Here is a 20,302-nt window from a genome sequence, read left to right as displayed (position 1 = left end):
GATAAGACAGAGATGTGGTGTAAAAGACGATATAGTGACTAAGATTGAGAAGGAAATGTTAGGTTGGTTTGGACACGTAGAGCGGATGAAGGAGAATAAAATTGCGAAAGCGGTATATAGAAGTTGATGGTAGGGCTGGCAGAGGAAGACCTAGAAGGAATTACATCGACCAAATTGGAGATATTCTTAGAAAATCGACTCCGAACCGGCGTGCGTGTATGAAGCGATTTATGAATGTGGAGGAAGCAAGAGAAGTGTATCAGGATCGAAGCAAATGGAAATCTATAGTCTCTGCTTACCCCGGTGGGAAATAGGCGTGAGTTTATATATGTATGTATGTAAAACTAAAAGTAACAAAACCGGTGACTTAACCACACTCAAAGTGAGAAGTGGGAGCGAAAATAATCCGATTTATTTTGGGCATCAACATGCTGATTCGGAAATAAGACTCGTCCTAATTAAAACGGCACAATGAGAGAAAAAGAAATACATATATCTGGCGAAACAAAACAAAACATTGGTTCGTCACCGAGACAAAATAACACCAGAACATGTGTGAATAAGTAGCTTAGAGAAACAGGGTATTGATAACACTAATTAGGTTCCAAGAGAAAATATTGGATTATATAAGTACTTATCAGCTAATCTGTAGTATAAGTTAATAAGGACGGAACTATTATAATGTTCTTTCTACGCAAGGTCCGGAACAAAAGTAAAATTGTTGCTTATCATCTGTAGGAGTTCGTAGAAAGCCACTAAGGGATCACGTGTTATCTAACGCGATGAACATTGAACGTACTATCGCAACTGTACCACCCATAGCAGTATTGTCAAAACTAAAAGTGGCTATAACTGGCTATAAGTTATGATTTTACAATTTCTGGCGCCGTAGGGATAACTGTTATGACTTTGTATATACAACGTTTAAGTTGAAGACAAGACTGTGATTCGGTTAATGTATGAAGTGTGTATGAAGCAAGTTCCTGGCAAACTTTTTATCGCCTCGTAATACAGCTGTGGGTAACACAAGTTGAACATAGTTCGATACTATCAGCTGCAAAACTTCTAGGTAAACTTTTCCCTGTATTGTACGGCAAAAAGGCCATTAACTGATCAGGGATGGTCAGTAGACTCCTAAGGCCCCCGATTAGCTTTTAAAATACAATAGTATGTTAGTTTTTGTTTGTTTGTTTGTGTTGTTTGTTTGTTTGTGTTTGTTTGTTAGTGTTTTGTTAAGGATGCGTCTTAATGCGTCTCAATGCGTCTTATCAGGGCTTCGGGGATGCTAGGGCTGGTAGTTATTTCTGTCAGAGAATTAGCTTGGCGATTCAGAGGGGTACCTAATGCTGCCAGCCTGTTGGGCGCCTCGATGTGACGCATTGGAGGAGGTGTTTTATTTATAAGGTGTGTTTGTTTTGTTTTTAATTGTTTGAATAAATTATCTTATAGTTTAACGTACAATTCATCTATTTTTCCGTCGACTTTAACTAGAATAAGGCAAATATTGGAATAGCCTGCTGCAGCCTGTTTCGAATCAATCTTGGACTCTTCAAGACTATAATTAATTGAATAGGCGAAATTTGGTAAGTGAGCGATGTACCATTAAAAAAACATTTTTGTTTTCGGCGTAATCCGGTCAATAGCAATATGTTGTACTCCACACTTCTGACTACTCCTTCGGATATACAGGAGTGATGTTACGTTATGTTTTTGTGTTTTACTTATGGAAAAAATGTATCGAAGTTTTTGGATCCACCTCTGCCATTACCGAAGGTTAACATTGTTGATCGCTTCCAACCGACGAAGGCAACTGGACTATGAGTTCAAGATCAATTGATCGTCTTAGATCATTATAGGTTTCATCACTCATTGCTGCACGAATTCGTGCACGTGATTAACTGAGTAAATCAATACCTTCTATGCACGGCTAGGGGTACAAATAATTTTAGAATGCTCTATGTAACATGGCCGACTTTGTTACCTGACGTATCTGTAATTTTTGCTAAAATGATTTGTGTCTTATTGACAATTGTAAATGGTGTAAATCTGTTTCTAAAAAAATTGCAGATACAGTTTGAGACATCAGCGATGATGTCATCAAGCTTGTGGTAGTGATAATCCTGTTTGGAGAATGCATCCCCTATTACAAGTAAATATAACACATAAATATAACTGGCAAAGAGTGGGTGTATATGTACTTACAAGCGTGCTATGTTTATGTTGTAGTAGTGTTCAAGTAAGTTCGAGGAGCTCGGTGGCGCAGCGGTAAACGCGCTCGGTCTGCAATTGTTGAAGTTATAGCGGCCGGTCATAGGATGGGTGACCACAAAAAAATGTTTTCATCTCGAGCTCCTCCGTGCTTCGGAAGGCACGTTAAACCGTTGGTCCCGGCTGCATTGGCAGTCGTTAATAACCACCAATCCGCACTAGGCCCGCGTGGTGGTTTATGGCCCGATCTCCCTATCCATCCATAGGGAAGGCCCGTGCCCCAGCAGTGGGGACGTTAATGGGCTGGTGATGAGTGTTCAAGTAAAGAGTCCTAACGATGACGCGTTGACAAAGAGAAAATTTTGAAAAATTCTGACTCGGACAGGATTCCAACTCGCAGCTCTTGTCAAACCGGGACGAGCCTGTTAACTATTACACAATCAATACATGTTCTCGTTCTATCTGTACAAATTAGTTTAAGTTTTCGACTCATAACAACGTCATTATGCGTAGCGTCGTCTTTTGTTTTTGTGCATTTTTCCCTAAGCACGTGTAAGTGCAAAAAAAACATTTAGCATGTTGGATGTGTAATAGACAGATACAAGAGGAAATCGTCTACTTAGTCATTAATTACCAATCAATCAGCCCAAATGCCTAAAAAGACCTCTATACAACATCCTTAATGTTTATTTTCCGCAATCAACAGCAATGACCCAATCAATTTCACCTTTAATTTCCCACGAAACCAGTCACGTCAAGGTTGGAAGTTGGCCACCAATAGGGCTGCATTTATTCGGATCCCACACCGCGGCAAAGATGATGATGAAGCAAATGGAATTCTATAGTCTCTGCTTACCCCGGTGGGAAATAGGCGTGAGTTTATGTATGTATGTATGTAGCAACGTGTAAGGCCTGACGCCTACCGAGGACTTTTTAAACGTGAATTATTGTACTTTTGCCTCGGAGGGTGTTCACTACGAACAAAGTAGTGGAAAGCGCCGGTTTTGAAATGGCACATTGCGTAGCTTATCATTATAAAGCCTTTTCACCACTCAATCTAGTTCTAGTTTGGCCAGGACATTACAGGCTAAAACCACATCATCATCATCTGCATAGCATTACCCCGTTTCCACAGGGTCCGCTTATCTAACCTGAAGATTTGACAGGTACGGTTTTGCGTATTTGGCAGGCTGCAATCACCTGATTGTCTGAAAAATAAGATGATTCCGTTCTTCGGAAGGCCAGTAAGCCGTTGGTCCCGGTTACTACTTACTGATGTAATTACGTATTCTGTACATAAGCCATGTCAGGGGGCCTTGGCGGCTCATTAATAACCCTGACACCAGGATTGATGAGGAATCCACCTCCTAACCCATACGGTCAACCACTGGGCCACGGACTATTCAGCGGTGGCTTCTTAATTTGAAAGGGTTTTAATCCGTCCTGTCGGTGAGCGCCGAGCCTAACGTGAACCTTGTTACCAGGAACCTTGTGCAACCAAGGTAGCGGTCACTATGCTGACGACATAATATTTGTTTTGCGTGCTGACAGTAGATATGAATGGGCTATCGGGGCGTAGACGGTAGTAAACTGGCTTTCTATGCTGTGACTCGTGAGAATCGTGGGTTCGATTGGATTCCTGCTCAGGATAAGGAAATGCTGAGCTTCTTTGATCGCTCTGCACTTTTGTTTTATACACTACAAAAATAATAAATGGTAATCATATTCTACCCGAGCTAAATCATGCTTAGGTTACGCAATGCTATAACGGACGAATTTTAAGGGACATTTATATTAAATCATAATTTATAATAATATTAGTCTGATAAAACTAACGACACGGTGAGGGTGTTATTCGTAACACGGGTGTGCATTAGAGTTACTTTAATATATCTAATAGGTTAGGTATGCCCTTCAAAACTACCACTATGACACTTACAGCATTATTAACATTTGTGTTGGGTAGATGATAAAAATAGAAGCCAGTTTAAAATGATTAAAAAACTATTCAATTTTCTTTTTTAACGTATTTACGATTTTTTATTAGGAATGACGTAATATTGAGTACGACCACGTTTATTAATGACGTCATAGCTCCTAACCTAAGTATTTCCATACAAAGCCAATGGAAATGTATCGTTTCGATGTTTCGCAAAAAGTATACTGTAATTTGACTAATTTGTCATCTACAATTGTGTAGACAGACGACGTACGTAGGTAAGAATGTTAACTAACAGAAGCATCGCCGCGGAATCAAACCTTGACCGGTCGAGATGCGTTTCGCAAGGCCGCGGGCGAGTGGCCATGGGGGAACCTTGCTACAACCACCATACCAAATATAATAACATGCATCATAATATTTGTTGTTTCGACTTTTAGCATAATACATAACATAACACAACATAAATAGCCTATATACGTCCCACTGCTGGGCACAGGCCTCCTCTCAATCAACCGGAGAGGGTATGGAGCATACTCCACCACGCTGCTCCACTGCGGGTTGGTGGAGGTGTTTTTACGGCTAATAGCCGGGACCAACGGCTTAACGTGCCCTCCGAAGCACGGAATCAACTTACTTTTTCGGACAATCAGGTGATTCAAGCCTGAAAAGTCCTTACCAAACAAAGGACAGTCTCACAAAGTGATTTCGACAATGTCCCCATCGGGAATCGAACCCGGACCGCCAGATCGTGAGCCTAACGCTCTTACCACTAGACCACGGAGGCTGCCTTTTAGCATACATGTGAATAAAAATTTATAAACTTACAACAGTATAAATGAGATTTAAGTTGTTGACTCGCAAATGAGACATACTACTAGTCAGAACTCAGAACAGGGAGTCTAAAAAGGCCACATCGAAGCAACATTGCAATTTGACATTTGCGTATATAAAAGTAAGTCTACTACTACGCAATGTCAACAAATCTAATGTCAAATAGCAATAATACTTCTTTAGGTTACCTATAGGCTAGTTTCCAACTAGTCAAATCAGTTACTTTTTACTAAACGTCAAAACAAGAAATTACTATGGAATTTGTATGAAAAAGCAACCTGTGACGTCATAGAAAAAAGTGACAAAATGACGCACTTATAATTACATTTTTCATAAATAAAGGAAACAAGGATCTGTCTACATTTTGCCAATCAGAATTTCAAAATTTATTTTTGACCTAGGCAACTACCCAATTCTTTGTCACAGTTTATTTATAGAAAGTAAGTTGTATAATGACGAGCTCTGGACCTGGAGCGCGTGGTCAACGCAAAAGGAGCGGCCCAAAGAGACCTGGCGACCCTCGGTTGGCCGAGAATTGTAAACTCAGCAGTCAATTGTTTCAATATATTATGGCCTTTGTAACCTTACAGAACTTGCAAGATTTGCAGCGATTTTTGTTCACCAAGGATAATAACCATGAAGAACTCTGTCTATTGTGACGTCACAAGTCACCATCCCATCTCGTATAAATAAACCCTTCAAATCAACAAAAAACACGTTCGTCTTGACATCTATTTGCGTAGGAACATTCTATTTTTAAAATGTTTATCAAATTATTAATTCACGCGGAGGTTGAGATCAATATAAATACTCCTAGACTCCTAATTTCATTCTGAATATAAACAGTAGTCATTTTAATGAGGGACTTTCCAGGCTACGTCTATTATACGTCTGTTAATAATAATAATAAATACGGGACCCGATTACTAAGACTTCGCTGTCTGTCCGTCCGTCTGTCACCAGGCTGTATCTCAAGAATCGCAACAGTTGAAATTTTCACAAATTATGTATCCCTGGGTGTTACTAACTTTTCTTTGCTTACTACTGGCGTTATCTACGCGTTCCTACACGTCATATTATGTACCTATTTAAAAATAGACCGATCTTGAGTTGTTGAAAACTATACGACAGAATTCAGATGTATCGATGTTTATGTCAACCACAATGTCAGAATGCCCTTGTAGACGTATCCGATATTAGCTATTAGATTAGATATTTGAATAATGATCACAATTTAACATACTCGTATAATACATTTGATAACTCCAGTAATAGGCTAGTTTCCAATTAGTCAAATCAGTTCATCATCATCATCAGCTCATTAACGTCCCCACTGCTGGGGCACGGGCCTTCCCTATGGATGAATAGGGAGATCGGGCCTTAAACCATCACGCGGGCCCAGTGCGGATTGATGGTTATTAACGACTGCTAATGCAGCCGGGACAAACGGCTTAACGTGCCTTCCGAAGCACGGAGGAGCTCGAGATGAAAACTTTTTTTTTGTGGTCACCCATCCTATGACCGGCCTTTGCGAAAGTTGCTTAACTTCAACAATCGCAGACCGAGCGCGTTTACCGCTGCGCCACCGAGCTCCTCAAATCAGTTACTTTTTACTAAACGTCAAAACATGGAATTACTATGGAATTTGTATGAAAAAACACTGTGACGTCATAGGAAAACGTGATAAAATGTCGGACTTATTATTACGTTTGTCTTGATTAAAATACATAAATAAGTTAAATAGAAAAAAGAAAATGTTTTTCGTTAGTTTTAGATGTCTTTATTAAATAATCAGAATTTCATAATTTATCTTGAACCCAATACACGACCCTATAGCTAGGACATAAAACCAGCTGAATGTTTCCTGGGTTTTATAAAGTTATTACCAATATTTTACTGTAAAAAGTGGAATGAAAACCAAAGTAGAATGTGACGCAATCAATGTACAAGTTCGAAGTTCGGACTTTGAATGTCTTCCTATGGAGGCTTTCTTAAGACGGTTTCCTACAACTAGGGGCTAATAAATTCCATAACTAGGTACCGACAAGTTCGTAACTGTTTTATTTATTTTAAACTCGAAATTAAGAATAAATCAGAGATACAGAAATCACTCCTTAAAGCCACACTTAGCGTCTAAGTTTTAAGGGATATAATAGACCATAAATAGGGTAAGTAGCTTCTTCTTCTGTCGTGTGGATTGTGAGGTGAATTACCAACCCCATCAACCCTGGTGTCAGGGTTATAACTGAGACGCCATAGGCCTCTGACTTGACTCAATGAATACTCGAATGTCCCATATGTAATGTTAGTTGAATGGGCTCAGTTTTCCGCATAAACGCAAGTGGTCCATTATGCGTGCTTTATTGAGAAAACCAACAGCATTATAAAAACATATTTAACAACACTTATTATCTAAACTTAAGCTATTTATAGGTTTCCCTAGAGTTCTGGAAAATTATATTTTTAGAAGCGAAGGTTCTTCTATCGTGCGGGTTGTGAGGTGGATTACCAACCTCGTCAACCCTGGTGTCAGGTTTACTATTCAACCGCCAAAGGCCCCTGACATGACTCATGTAACGACTACGTACTTAAATCAGTAAGTAGTAACCGGGACCAACGGCTTAACGTGCCTTCCGAAGCACGGATATCACGTTGTATCCTATTGTATCCTAGGCCAGGCCAATATTACATGGGACTTGAGACATAGCTGACGAGAGGTAGTTGTATAATATACTATACACTTCTGCCTACAACTTCGGGGATAGAGGCGTGTATGTGTTATATAGTTTTCAACGTCACGTCAAGTTAAGAATCTATTTTTTATTCGACTAATGACTATATAAAAAGTACTCATTTGTATTCAACCTAACCGCCTAAGGCTCTGTTTGTGTCCTATACGCTCTACATTCTACACTAATAACTTCTAATGAGTAATCATTAATACTGTTTCATCGGACATTTATATCTAGTGTCCCAGAAATGAAATGAAGCATATTTCCTATCGATATAATGTCGGAACAATACAATAAATGGCTTCGCGGACGTAGCCACGGGCGGTCGCTGTAGTTCAGATAGATATATGGGGTTAGGGCCAGGGATGTGCCATTCTCGGGGATGATCCCAAAAAAAAAATCAGGAATGAAATCGCTTTAAGCGATAAGGCCGCCATTTGCCATGTACTTAGTTAAGAGACTTTTTGTAATTATTTCTTTTTATTTTGGTGCAATAAAGTGTATTTGTATTGTATTGTATCCCAGTTAGGAAACGTTCCTGGCAGTAAAAAGCGCAAAACTGAAGTAGGTATATTGCCTAACTTTAAACGAACGAACGGCCGAACCAAGGAACGGCTCCGTGGTCCAGTGGTTGAGCGTTAGGCTCACGATCCGGAGGTCCCGAGACATATCACAAAAATCACTTTGTAGTCCCTAGTTTGGTTAGGACATTACAGACTGATCACCTCATTGTCCGAAAGTAAGACGATCCGTGCTTCGGAAGGCACGTTAAGCCGTTGGTCCCGGTTACTACTTACTGATGTAAGTACGTCGTTACATGAGTCATGTCAGGGGCCGTTGGCAGCTCAATAGTAATCCTGACACCAGGGTTGATGGGGTTGGTAATCCACCTCACAACCCACACGATAGAAGAAGAAGAAGAACGAGAACATTCCGACTTTGGGAACATTCTCGGGAATTGCCCATCACTGGTTAGGGCATATAGGTTTACTATTAGTGTTCAACTGTTGACCTAGAAACACTAGTGAATTAAATGTGGCACCTCCCTCACGCTACGATGGTAGTTAAAACTTGTGTTTTATGTTTTGGGCTGATTTAATGGGAACTGGAGTTATTAATAATTTAGGGGAAGTGACTAGTGGTCTTTATAAAAGTTAGCTTTCATTTTGAATGGCAAGTTTGGAGCAGAGGGCTTTTTAAGTACACGATACTCTTATACTTCAATTCTAGCAAAATTGCTATTGATTATTAATAATACTCTCCTTAAGAAACGTCTGTAGTATAGTACCTAGTAAGAAAATAAAACTAACTATTAATTTATGATGATGATGATAACTTTTAATACCGGTATTAGCTATAATTAAACACACATTCACTACACAAACATCAAATTCCTTAATTTATAATCTGTTTGGCCGACCTTCCTAGCCTACAAGTTATCCGTTATTCTGGGGTTTAAAAAGCCATAATAAAGGTAGTGTCTCACCGAGCCTGAGTTCGCCGAAGTTGCCGCATCCAATCTTCTTGCCGACACGGAAGTTGGGGCCGACCATAAGGACGCCCGAGGACGAGGTGACTGAATGCCGCGACGTGTGCATGGCGCTGCTGCCGCCGACGCCGGCGCGCCCGCCAACTGCACCAGTCGCGCTGCAAGTGGGAACACGCCTTTATAAAACATCTCGGCAATTTTTTTTTATGAATATGACTGAAAGTGGGAATGCAATTTGTTGAAACTATTTCGACAAACAAATTGGAGCTTCATACCTTCCTAGGTATTCATAAAATTAGTATGGTGGTGGGTCAAGGTCTGATTCTTATTAGTTTACTAACTTGCATAACATAAACAGCCTATATACATCCCACAGGCACAGGCCTCCCCTCGCTGCTCCACTGCGGGTTAGTGGAAGTGTGTGGGTAACTGCTCAAACACGTTTTTTGGTGTTTGGGCAACTAACCCATGTAGAGTAAATAAAAAAAGGAAATCTACTAGCAGTTTCCTAATGTCTATTCAACAAAATGAACTAGGTATAATAATTGAGACATTAAAGTTTTCAATGTCTGCAATATTTCCTGTTATTAATGGAGTTAATGTATCCTTAAGAATAAACATTCTTAATTATTATTCATACTAGCTATATGGTAATGAAACTTTTAAAACTCGAAAAACGAAAGATTAATAATCAAAATGCACAGGTTCTTACCGCGTTTAAAATAGGGATATGAGACTCCCGATATTTCGTCATCACGGGATGACTGATGAGATTGGAGTGGCACTTGCAACAGTGTCGAAATATCGGGAGTCTCATTCCCCTATTTTAACCGCGGTAAGAACCCGTTATTACGTGTTTTGATTATGATAATAACCACATAAACCTAAAACAATGAATAAAGATTAATGATAAAAATAAATCAAGGAAATAGTGACTTAATATAACAAACACTCTGTGTTAACTAGTTAATTATTATTATACCTATAAGTAATTTATCCGGAGAGGAAATATGATTGGCCACCTGATACGACACGATTCATTTATAACAAACATTATAGAAGGAAAAATTGAAGGGAAGAGAGGAAGGGGTAGACCTAGGATAACATTTATGAAACAAATAAAAGAGAAGGTGCAGGTCGTGTCGTATCGGGAGGTAAAGGTTTTGGCGGGAAGAAGAGAGGAATGGCGGTTACTCCACCGACAAGAGCGCAGCTCTTAAATAGAGAGAGAGATAATTTATATATTTTGTCAAAACACAGGCTCTGCCTAGTTTGGGAATATTTGTTTATGTTTTTAAACTTAAAAAGTACCTTACCTCAATCATATGCTTTCAAGTACTTGAACTACTGTATGAGAGACATAACGTCACATTATATTGAAAATGACATAACCTCCTTTTCGAATGTGATTTTTGCTAACTAAACCTTGTAATAGAGAAGCTAAGTTCAATCCAGGTAAAAAATGAGGACTTAATTTTTACCCGGATTAATATGAATTTAAAGACATTGAGGTTCTGTTGAAGAAGTGATTTTCTTTCAATCCAAATATGATATCAAAGGTGCTTACACTTAAGGCGGTTTCCACTATATGTCAACAGTACGTCTTTCAATCTTTCATCAGTCTTTAAAAAAAGAAATAAATATAAATGCTCACAAATTTGATTAACTTATACCTACTTTCATAAAAAACTCACAAAAATATTTTTGTATACTTGTGCACTATTAGTATCGCAACAATAATACTAAGTAGTTTAGGCAAACTAAGGCATTCTATCGTGTTAGTAATCAGTTCAGCAGTAATCTTATTAGTGTGTCCTATTGCATGTGACCTAAAGGTGACTTCAAACATAAGTAAATAAATTCGATTAAAAGAGTGAAACTCCTTTATCTATTTATGGGTTTTAGACATTGACATACTATAAATATGTTGATTCACATTCATTAAGGAGATTTTCTAAAAAAAGTGTCTGAACCATATTGTAAAAAAATACATTGTATTTTGTAAATATGTATACATTAAGTTATTAGATAGTATAAGTTCATTCCCTAAAATTAAGACGTTATGGCTGTTCTAGTAAAGTGGAATATAGGTTGTACAATGTCGTTACACGCAGTTGCTTATGACAAGATGCGCCGCGGTCACTTTTTTACAGAGATTGGTTGTCGATATGTTATACAAGGTATATGATTTTAGAATAAATAATAAGTGGAATAATAAAGTTGGATTAGTTTAATAAAGAGCGCAGCATGAACCATTTGTTCAATGCTAAAAGGAAAGAATGCAAAGATATTTAAAAAGTAGAATTAAATTTAATTAATGTTATATAAAATACTTATGGGCGGAAGGCAAGAGGGAAACTACTGCCCTATTTTTCCCTAAAAAGTAGCATGGAGAATGCTACACCAACAAGAGAGTGGCTCTTAAATTAATGATGTTGAAAATACTTATATTTTGTATTTAAATACTTTGACTTTTAAAAATAAAATGATTATTATTATTAGACTATTTGATCCCACTGCTGGGAAAAAGCCTCCTCTGTGACTCTCCACAAGTTGTGGTCCTAAATAAAATTATGCTAGAAAAAGACAACTTTTCCAATTGAAAGTGGCACAATTGGCATTAGTTCCATAGGGAATGTTAGTTGTACTATCGGACGGGTGGCCCATCAGTAGAAAAATACCCTGCATTGCAACCAGTTGTACAAAGCAGTTGCATGGGTACACAGGAATTAAATGTTGAATTGAACTACATATTGTACAGTTCCGAAATAAAATAACTTAAGTGTTTAAAATGAATGCTCGTTTTTCTTTTTCCATACAACAAATAAGTATTTGTATATTGCCTCATTATACCTATTACATTATATATTAGTAATAATATAGTTTATTCTAAATATCTCCTATACTCAAAGATTGCCTAGAAGAGAATGTTGCTTAGCAATAAGGCCGCCTATTGTACTCTTTCTATTTCCCTTTTCAGTTTTATAATTCCTGTGTGTGCAATAAAGGTTATGTTAATATAGTAATAATATCTTATACTACGAAAAATAAGTGACCTACTAACATAAAAACTTTTTATACAAAAAAATAATGCGAAAACGTATACAATTTGTGCATACAGTGTCATTTCTGTGTGTAAACTGACAGTGAATCATACCAACCGTTATTGGCATTGAGTCTGAAGTGAAAGTTAATGCACCTCCGACCACCAAAAGCACGGCATGACGATTACGCCTACTTGCAAGGCTGGCCTACCGAGAGAATGCATTTTGTTCCTCTTCTGACGAATTGTGTTTCAATTCACTCAGAAAATAATATTATAGAAAGGAAACGAATTTTTTCGATTAATTTCGCACGCTAAAATTAATTTCTTTTACACCTTTTATGACATAAATCTACAATGCATTTGTTTCGCATTTTGTCTTTCACAATAACATAGTGTATTATGCAGCTAGGCTACTTTAAATCCTAAATTAATAGTGTATTTTTACAGTCAGGTTATTCAGCATTTAGATGATCACCATTCACCACAGTAGGCAGATAGGATACTACTTTTAAATTACTTAGTATCTAAATAGCATTTAAATAAAATACTATACAAAGTCACTAGTTCTTTTATTATAATTGAGAAACAAAAAAACATTTTGCTAACTCTTTAGTGAGCATAACCAATCGCTTATTCATATTACACTGTATTGCTCTGGATGAGTAATGCCTAACCTAGAAACAAGAATAGTTAACTGTACTTGAATTTCAAATAGGCATTAAATTATGAAGGTACATTGATTCTTACCAACTTTGTTAAAATTTTAATAATTGATGATTCAAAGAAAATCACTTGTAAATAATTTAATTACATAGATGGAATGAGTTCTTGTGTGAAATTCGTTATTCGAACTGGTAATAATGTAATATGAAAGTCAAACAATATCTTCAGCTTATTTTTTTAGCTTTTGGGGCGGGAGGTAAGAGGGAAACCACTGCTTTATTTTTCCCATAAAATTTGCATGGAGAATTACACTGACAAGAGGGTGGCTCTTAAATTAGTGATGATGAGATAATATCTTCGCTGCATGTGAAATGACCTACCATAAAATATTCATCATACTCACAATTTCCTATGCATTGCAATAAGGGTAATGAATGCTCAAGCAGCACCAAGCTTGGCTGCACATTATCGATGGAAATATGCCCACTAATCGGTTCACTCTCACTTGTCAAATTTTATGACATTACACCAAGGCAGACTGGATTTTTTATATTGTTAAATGTCATTAATTTCAACACAAGAAAGTTAATTAAGGAACAATTGCCTAAAAAACACATTTTCGACATTTTATAATAGATTACGATTTTAATCTTGAGTAAAAGTCCTTACTTATTGAATAAAATAATAACTGAATGCAGCATTGAACCGAAGTTGTAGTGCAAGACAGATAAGTATGTTTTTATTAAGAATTGTTATCAGAGGCATTGTGGAGATATAGATGTTTACTTTAATGATTCACTCCAACAATAATAATAATTATTGAAGCATTTGTTAGGTGTGACATAATAAGACCAAATAATTTCCTAGTTTCTGGTTAGTAATAGGTATAACATTTCTACTTTTTGTAGAAAGTAATTTAGCTAATGGTATTTTGTATAGTTTCTTAATAACAATTACCTAGTGACTTATTTTATAAAGAGCTAGTGTATATTGGTAAAATGCTTTATTGTTTTTATAAAACCTTTTGAAAACCATCAAAGCAAGGTAACAAGGCCCATTTAGTGCTATGAAAGCTGATTAATATCGTAATTTGTCCTTGTCAGGTTTAAACTGAGTTTGTCTATTGTAATCACAAAACATAATGCTTATGTAAGTAAAGAACATGTGTCAGTCAACATTTAGAAGATGAAGTTCTTTTACTTAAGGTGATTCGTTTTCCATACAAAAGTTGATGCAGTGCTACAGGAAAACGGATAGAGGAATATTGTTATAAAACCGATAAATAGTAATATTTTGGTGTATTATTTTCGCAAACTAACAAAAATTTAGGGTCCGAATACGAGAAGTACCATATTTCAGACCCTCAATTTTGATCAATTCTACATTTGTAGTGGTGCAGATTACAGTGTATTTGCTGAGCGTGTAGAGGTGTCAATGTTAGTTTGTGTGCGTGATAGTTTTTTTTTCTAAAGGCTTTGACTACTTGACAAGTGTAATAGAATGTCAGTGACAATTTATAAAGAGATTTTGTATGAAGAGAATAAATATAAATAAAAAACTAAAAATACTACAATCTGAGAAAAGGAATATTGGAAAAATATTTTTGTAATAACGTATCTTATTTAAACATTTTTAAATAATGGGTAAATACCGTGTTTTAAAAGAGGACATATATTATAATAAAAAATCAATACATAAAATGAAATGGCTGTATGGGCATAGTTCCCTTTGCCTTACCCTTCGGGGAAAACCAAATCAAAAAAGAAGTTGTTGCATTTGCCGGCCTAAATAGTAGTCATTTATAATTAATTGTTTTTCCATCCAACATACAGATTTATTTATATTCTCTTTGTCGCGGACTTTTTGGTGGGACCGGGAACGGGAAGGTTGCTTTCTTCATTGAATAATCTAAATAATCAATACGAAGTGGTGTTTTGTGGTTAATGATCACATTAGTCGGAAAACATTCCCGATAGTATTATTAAATCGGAATATTCAATAAACAAAGTGTACCTATCTATTTTCGCTTTGCGCCAACAAGCCGCTTACTTCGTTTGGGGTTCGGAGTAGGAGTCTGCTCCGAGGGTGGGGGCTTAGGTTTCATCATTTCATTAATCATCATCAAGAAAAAAAAAACACAAGACATGGCTGTATGTTCATAGTTCCCTTTGCCTTGCCCTTTGGGAAAAAAAATAAGATAAATTTTGAAATTCTTATGTACTTATAATAAACAAACATCACAGACATCATGACAGATCTAAAACTAAATAAAATCTTTTTTCTTTTTTCTATTTGACTTATTTATGAATTTTAATCAAGAAAACGTGATAATAAGTTCGACAGCAACCAGTTCAGGTCCCCGAAACAGCCCATTTCAGGCCGCGTATATATGGAAATACTACTTCAATACGTCCCAGCCTCGTCTTTTTTTAACGTCCTCGTTATAAAAAGACGTCCTAACCTGAACTAACTAACCTAACAATAAACACCACGCGTAAATATATGTCCAGAAATGCGCTGTGAGTCGTCTGGACTGGGCGCGAAAACAACATAGAATTCGATTAGGTGCTAAGTGTCCCGCATGCTATCACCAGCTGTCACTGACATACGTATGAAGTCCCGCGGATTTTATTGGAACTAAATGACAAGTCATAATAATTATATGCGGATACTGCGACATCAGCGCCGTGCTTGCGGGACGTCCTGAAGCGCTATTACATCTTTCAAACGCGATGCGACAAAGTTTGAACCTACGCAATTTAGGAAAAATCTACCTTATTATTACTGTACTGTGATCGTTATTTGTAAAATCATACAATACATATACACAATTCTTTATACACAATATAATTATTATGACATATTGTGGACTTTTCGGTATACCTACAAAAAAGGAACAATTGAACCATACGTTGTTTTGTTATATCTCAATGGGCTCAGGCAGCGTTTTCGCCGAAAGCTCCAAGTCGGCTATATTTGTAACGATAATTATGTTTGACATTCATCATCATTTTTGAACCATTTTATACAAAAAAAATACTTGTATAAATTATATACCCTAAAGCACGCCCATGAATCACTCTACTCATTGGTGAAAACCGTATGAAAATCCGTTCAGTAGTTTTTTAGTTAGCCGCATGTTCACTGATGCGATTAATGCCTGTTAGAATTTTACAAAATAAAAAATACGGAAATTACGGAAGGTACTTTAGTGCAAAGTAAATTATTGTATACTTAATTATAATATTATTGGTAAAAGTGATACTTTTTGAAAATTCCGTAACAAATAGACGGGTTCGCCAAATTCAATTGTAAAAAAAAATACAAAAAGTAAAAACAATTAAAACATGCAGTTGGGTTTGAACCGTGAACCTTAAGAATGGCGGCTACTGCTTTACCAAATGCGCCATTTAGAAGTTAGAAGTAGACTTCAAATTATGCATCTCTTTTAATAGCTAACCTAGTTCGCATGTGTGTGTGACAGCTTCGTGTTTGTACACAAATTGAAATGACACCAACTTTTGATGCAATGTTTCAATATGATATCTTCAGTAAATACTTCAAAATTGTAGCTTAACTTAAAGATAATGTATGTAAGATTTCGCCACCTAACATTTCACTGGGTCAGAACTCAACACTAAACGAATAAATGGAAAAAATACGAAAACTGCAGAAGTAACGCCATCTACTGACGCAGCGTTACCTAGCTGACTGAAACACATCACCTTAATGACAACATACACAATACAAATATAGTAGAACAGATAACATTTGTAAAGTAAGTTAGAAAGATTTGAGATGTATTTCTAAAATTACGATAAGAAAAGTAGAGAAGCTAAAAAACAGATAAAAGCCTAATTACTTGTAATAACCATAGTTAATTAATGGATCATGCTCAAATGGTGTGAATAATGAAACGAACGGAGATATTGCTGTGTATGAGCTTGTTATACTTCCCATTTTCATGAACAACACAAGTGAAAGTACACATGCTATGTTTTGGATATAATAAATATGCAAAAATATGCACATTTCATCAACATATTGTGAAAACAGCTTTGCAAATACAGGGACAAATTGCATTGGCCATTTTATTTGGATAATAATAGACCTGTTATTGAATAACTAGCCTATAAAAATACCCTGTGATAACACTGTTATAGTTAAAAATTCTACTATGTAGGTACATGAGCCTATTTAACAGCAATTTTGCACATTTTTGTTTACAGAATAAAACACCATTTAGTAGGTTATTTCAAGGCATTTCCATAACTTGAACTTGCCTTTACAAAGTTCTTGTTTATCATCTACAAAGAAATGAAATAACCTATTTCTTTTAATTTTTTTACAATAGTTGAGCTAATACAGTCAACATTCTATGAAAAAAATAGAAGATAATGCAAATGAAAGTTATGTGTGACTTGGCTTGTGTAGTAAGCTGTGTTTTTATTACCTCTCTATTATTTAATATAATGAGGTTAATAAAACACCTTTATAATATTATAGTTATCTATGAGAAAACAATATCAAGTGAGCTTTCTAATGTGCATAATGGATAGTAAAGATATTTTTTAGTAGCATAGTAGTCATGTGCAATGTGTCAGTGTATCATATAAAAATATCACACAGCATGTCAATGCACTTTCAAGGCTGAAAAGTGCATTATTTTATAGTTAAGTGAATGAACTTTAGTCAGTTATAATGTACTTTTATGGTTGTTTTTAGACCCTGGAAAACATGGATGTTGGAGGTTAAGAATGGAAGATTTTCATTTCCTGTACCTGTTTTACATATGGGCAACATATTCAAGAACAAATGTTGCATACCTACAGCAATTCAATACAGTTCTATATTACAGCCAACATGCTGTTGAGCATGATAAACACAATAGGTATTATATTATATCATAATCTAAGTACTGAGTTGAACTACATGTTGATGTTGACATACAGGTAGTAGTATAATATTATAGGTAAAAGATATGGTAACATATTTTCATATTTTTCATTATCCATTGTTTACCTCAGTGGTATGCTTTTGTGAGTGTAGCATTTAACCAATGTCATTTCTGACCCAGATATGAAAATACAATTATGAATGCCAAGTTTCATGTTGCTGACAATGCAAGGAATACACCTAGTAAGTATAGCATTATATTAAACAGTATAATGTTGCAGTATCTGAAAATTAAAGTATGACAGACAGTAGGAAACTCAGTAGTGCTGATTGCTGACACAATGCTGCCTTCTATTTTAGCAACAACCATTCCTATGTATTGTTTCATAATTAAGATTTTAGCATGCCTAATTTCAACGTAACCAATGTGTGGGAAGAAAGAGAAGTGCAGTGTGTTATCTAACACCATAACTACAAACAATAGGTAGTGAAGAGTCTTACGTGGATGTTCTTTTGTCGTCACTCTGACGTTCCTTGTCCTTGCTGTCTCGCTTATTCATAATACTAGAGGGTTGTGCAGGCGCAAGCCCGGCACTGATCACTCCTTGAGCCCCGCGTCAGTCAGCGCCTCACCGCTGCCCATGTCACCACAGCCTCCAACAAGGCAAACGGAGCACTTCACCCATGCCACAATCAATCCGTAACACTCACACTTTCTTCTATTGCTATTTTTTTTTGTTCTCTCACTATAACCACTACACTACTGCAATTTATCTCAAAATCATTTTTGTTACACTGAAATTACAATTTTGAGCCTCAGCGTGATATGTTTCGGCGACAGTCGCTGCAACCAATCTATAGCTAATTGATAACGGCCTCTCGGACGGATAATATCTACTGATAACTCTAACGTGTTCTACTCCGCAAAAGAGCGAGAATGAATAGAGGTCGCCCAGCCAATGTTATGCTCATTCAAGAGTAACAACATGCGATGTGATGTGGGTGTACCACTGTTTGTACTTTTACCACAGTCCATACGCACTTCCCAGAATCACATGCAAATCAGGCTAATCAAGATTGTTTATTGATATCAAAAATGAAATAAATGAATTGGAAAATTCTAACAATTGACAGTTCCTGGTGGGAAGTCAACCCCAATAAAATTGTCGGTCGGCACGAACGGTTTGGAAATAATACAAAGATTCTCAATAATCAAGATAAAAACACGCTCCGGAACCAGACCTTCCAGCAGGTAAGAACACGCTACGCGATTTGTAATTAGCTTCCCGTAAGATTAGTCACAACGTCGCCGAAACATCAAATGGACATTTGTCCTGATAAAAAAGTTTAGGTTTTGTAATGGCCACCAATGGTACACTTTATGCACTTGTACGATGTAATTTAGCAATAATACTATTGTGACGAAATAAGTAATTAAATAAATTACACGTTCACATAAATATATTACCGACTAACGATAAAATTTCTTATTTATAAAATATCTAACTCAAAGAACAGTCACTGAATAATCGCCATTCGGCGCATGCGCAAACTTGCTGCAACCAATGTTGCCATTTAAGAATATTGTCACTGGAAATTTCAATAAGTTTTTAAATCTTCTAGCCTATATTCTACATTTAATGTACTGAACTAATATCGTTCAGTTTTTATTTGATTCTAATCTTACTTTTAAATTCGATTATTATTAATTTGATTTACTTTCGTTTTAAATAATACTACCAATTAGTAGGTTCATATTTTTTAAATAGCAATACTATAGAAGAAAATGTTATGGATGCGTTCACAATAAAGGAGTCGTAAGAAAAGCATTTATTTTAGAAAAGTATTCTAAAATAGTTTGGATTTCTATTACTTAATTTAATATAATTACAATGCTAAGTGAGCAGTACATTAAAATAAAACTGACTCTACTATTTTTATAGACAATGACTAAATCGGGCGTGGCAATATGCATAGTTGTATGTCTTACTCACACTTTGTCACGTAACTCCTAACGTTTAAAGCAACTATGTTTTCAACGTAAGATTGCTTTGAATTTTTTGCCAGGAGATGTATTTCGTAAATGTGTTTAGCAAGTTGCGTAGGTACCTAAATAGATGATTCTATTAAACAGCTTTTTTAAAGTTATATTATATTGCTATTCATACATACATAAACCTTTGGTTTCTATTGGGAAGGCAAACATTTGTTAGTCGTCATGCGTTTAAAAGTACTAATATTGTTGTTTCTCTATACGACTGTACGTTTTTTGTTCAATTTTGATTAACACGATGGTTTATTTATTTTATGGGCTCCACAAGGTTCACCCTAAGAACTCTAATACCAAATATAGATGCAAGAAAGACTCACACCCGATATTCCTATAAGGATGGACAGAGCCTTAACCGTTTATTCTAATAAGACGAAAAGCTGATTCCGTGTCATTATTAACTACCAGATTCCAACAAGACAACCAGTGGTCAAATTCCTACAAC

The 20,302-nt window shown here is 36.2% G+C and overlaps 1 protein-coding gene across 19 annotated transcripts in view; it reads right to left on the bottom strand.

Annotated features, from left to right (window-relative positions):
• The window catches only part of LOC126370961 (casein kinase I), a 53,112-nt gene extending 33,738 nt beyond the window's left edge, over nucleotides 1-19,374 (bottom strand). For 10 of the 19 annotated variants that reach the window (XM_050016113.1, XM_050016125.1, XM_050016124.1 and 7 more), the window contains exons 1-3: nucleotides 19,255-19,357; nucleotides 18,309-18,602; nucleotides 9,200-9,360 (exon numbers count right to left, since the gene is read on the bottom strand). In XM_050016113.1, the coding sequence (XP_049872070.1) occupies nucleotides 9,200-9,360; nucleotides 18,309-18,367 (220 nt within the window). In that variant the 5' untranslated portion in view covers nucleotides 18,368-18,602; nucleotides 19,255-19,357. The other 9 variants (XM_050016120.1, XM_050016122.1, XM_050016114.1 and 6 more) reach the window with 9 other exon arrangements.
• Nucleotides 19,375-20,302: the final 928 nt, after the last annotated feature.

The sequence above is a fragment of the Pectinophora gossypiella genome, chromosome 11 (genome assembly GCF_024362695.1).
Source record: "Pectinophora gossypiella chromosome 11, ilPecGoss1.1, whole genome shotgun sequence".
Classification (NCBI taxonomy): Eukaryota; Metazoa; Arthropoda; class Insecta; order Lepidoptera; family Gelechiidae; genus Pectinophora; species Pectinophora gossypiella.
Note: the sequence above shows the minus strand (reverse complement) of the source record. Positions and strands in the feature narration are given on the sequence as shown.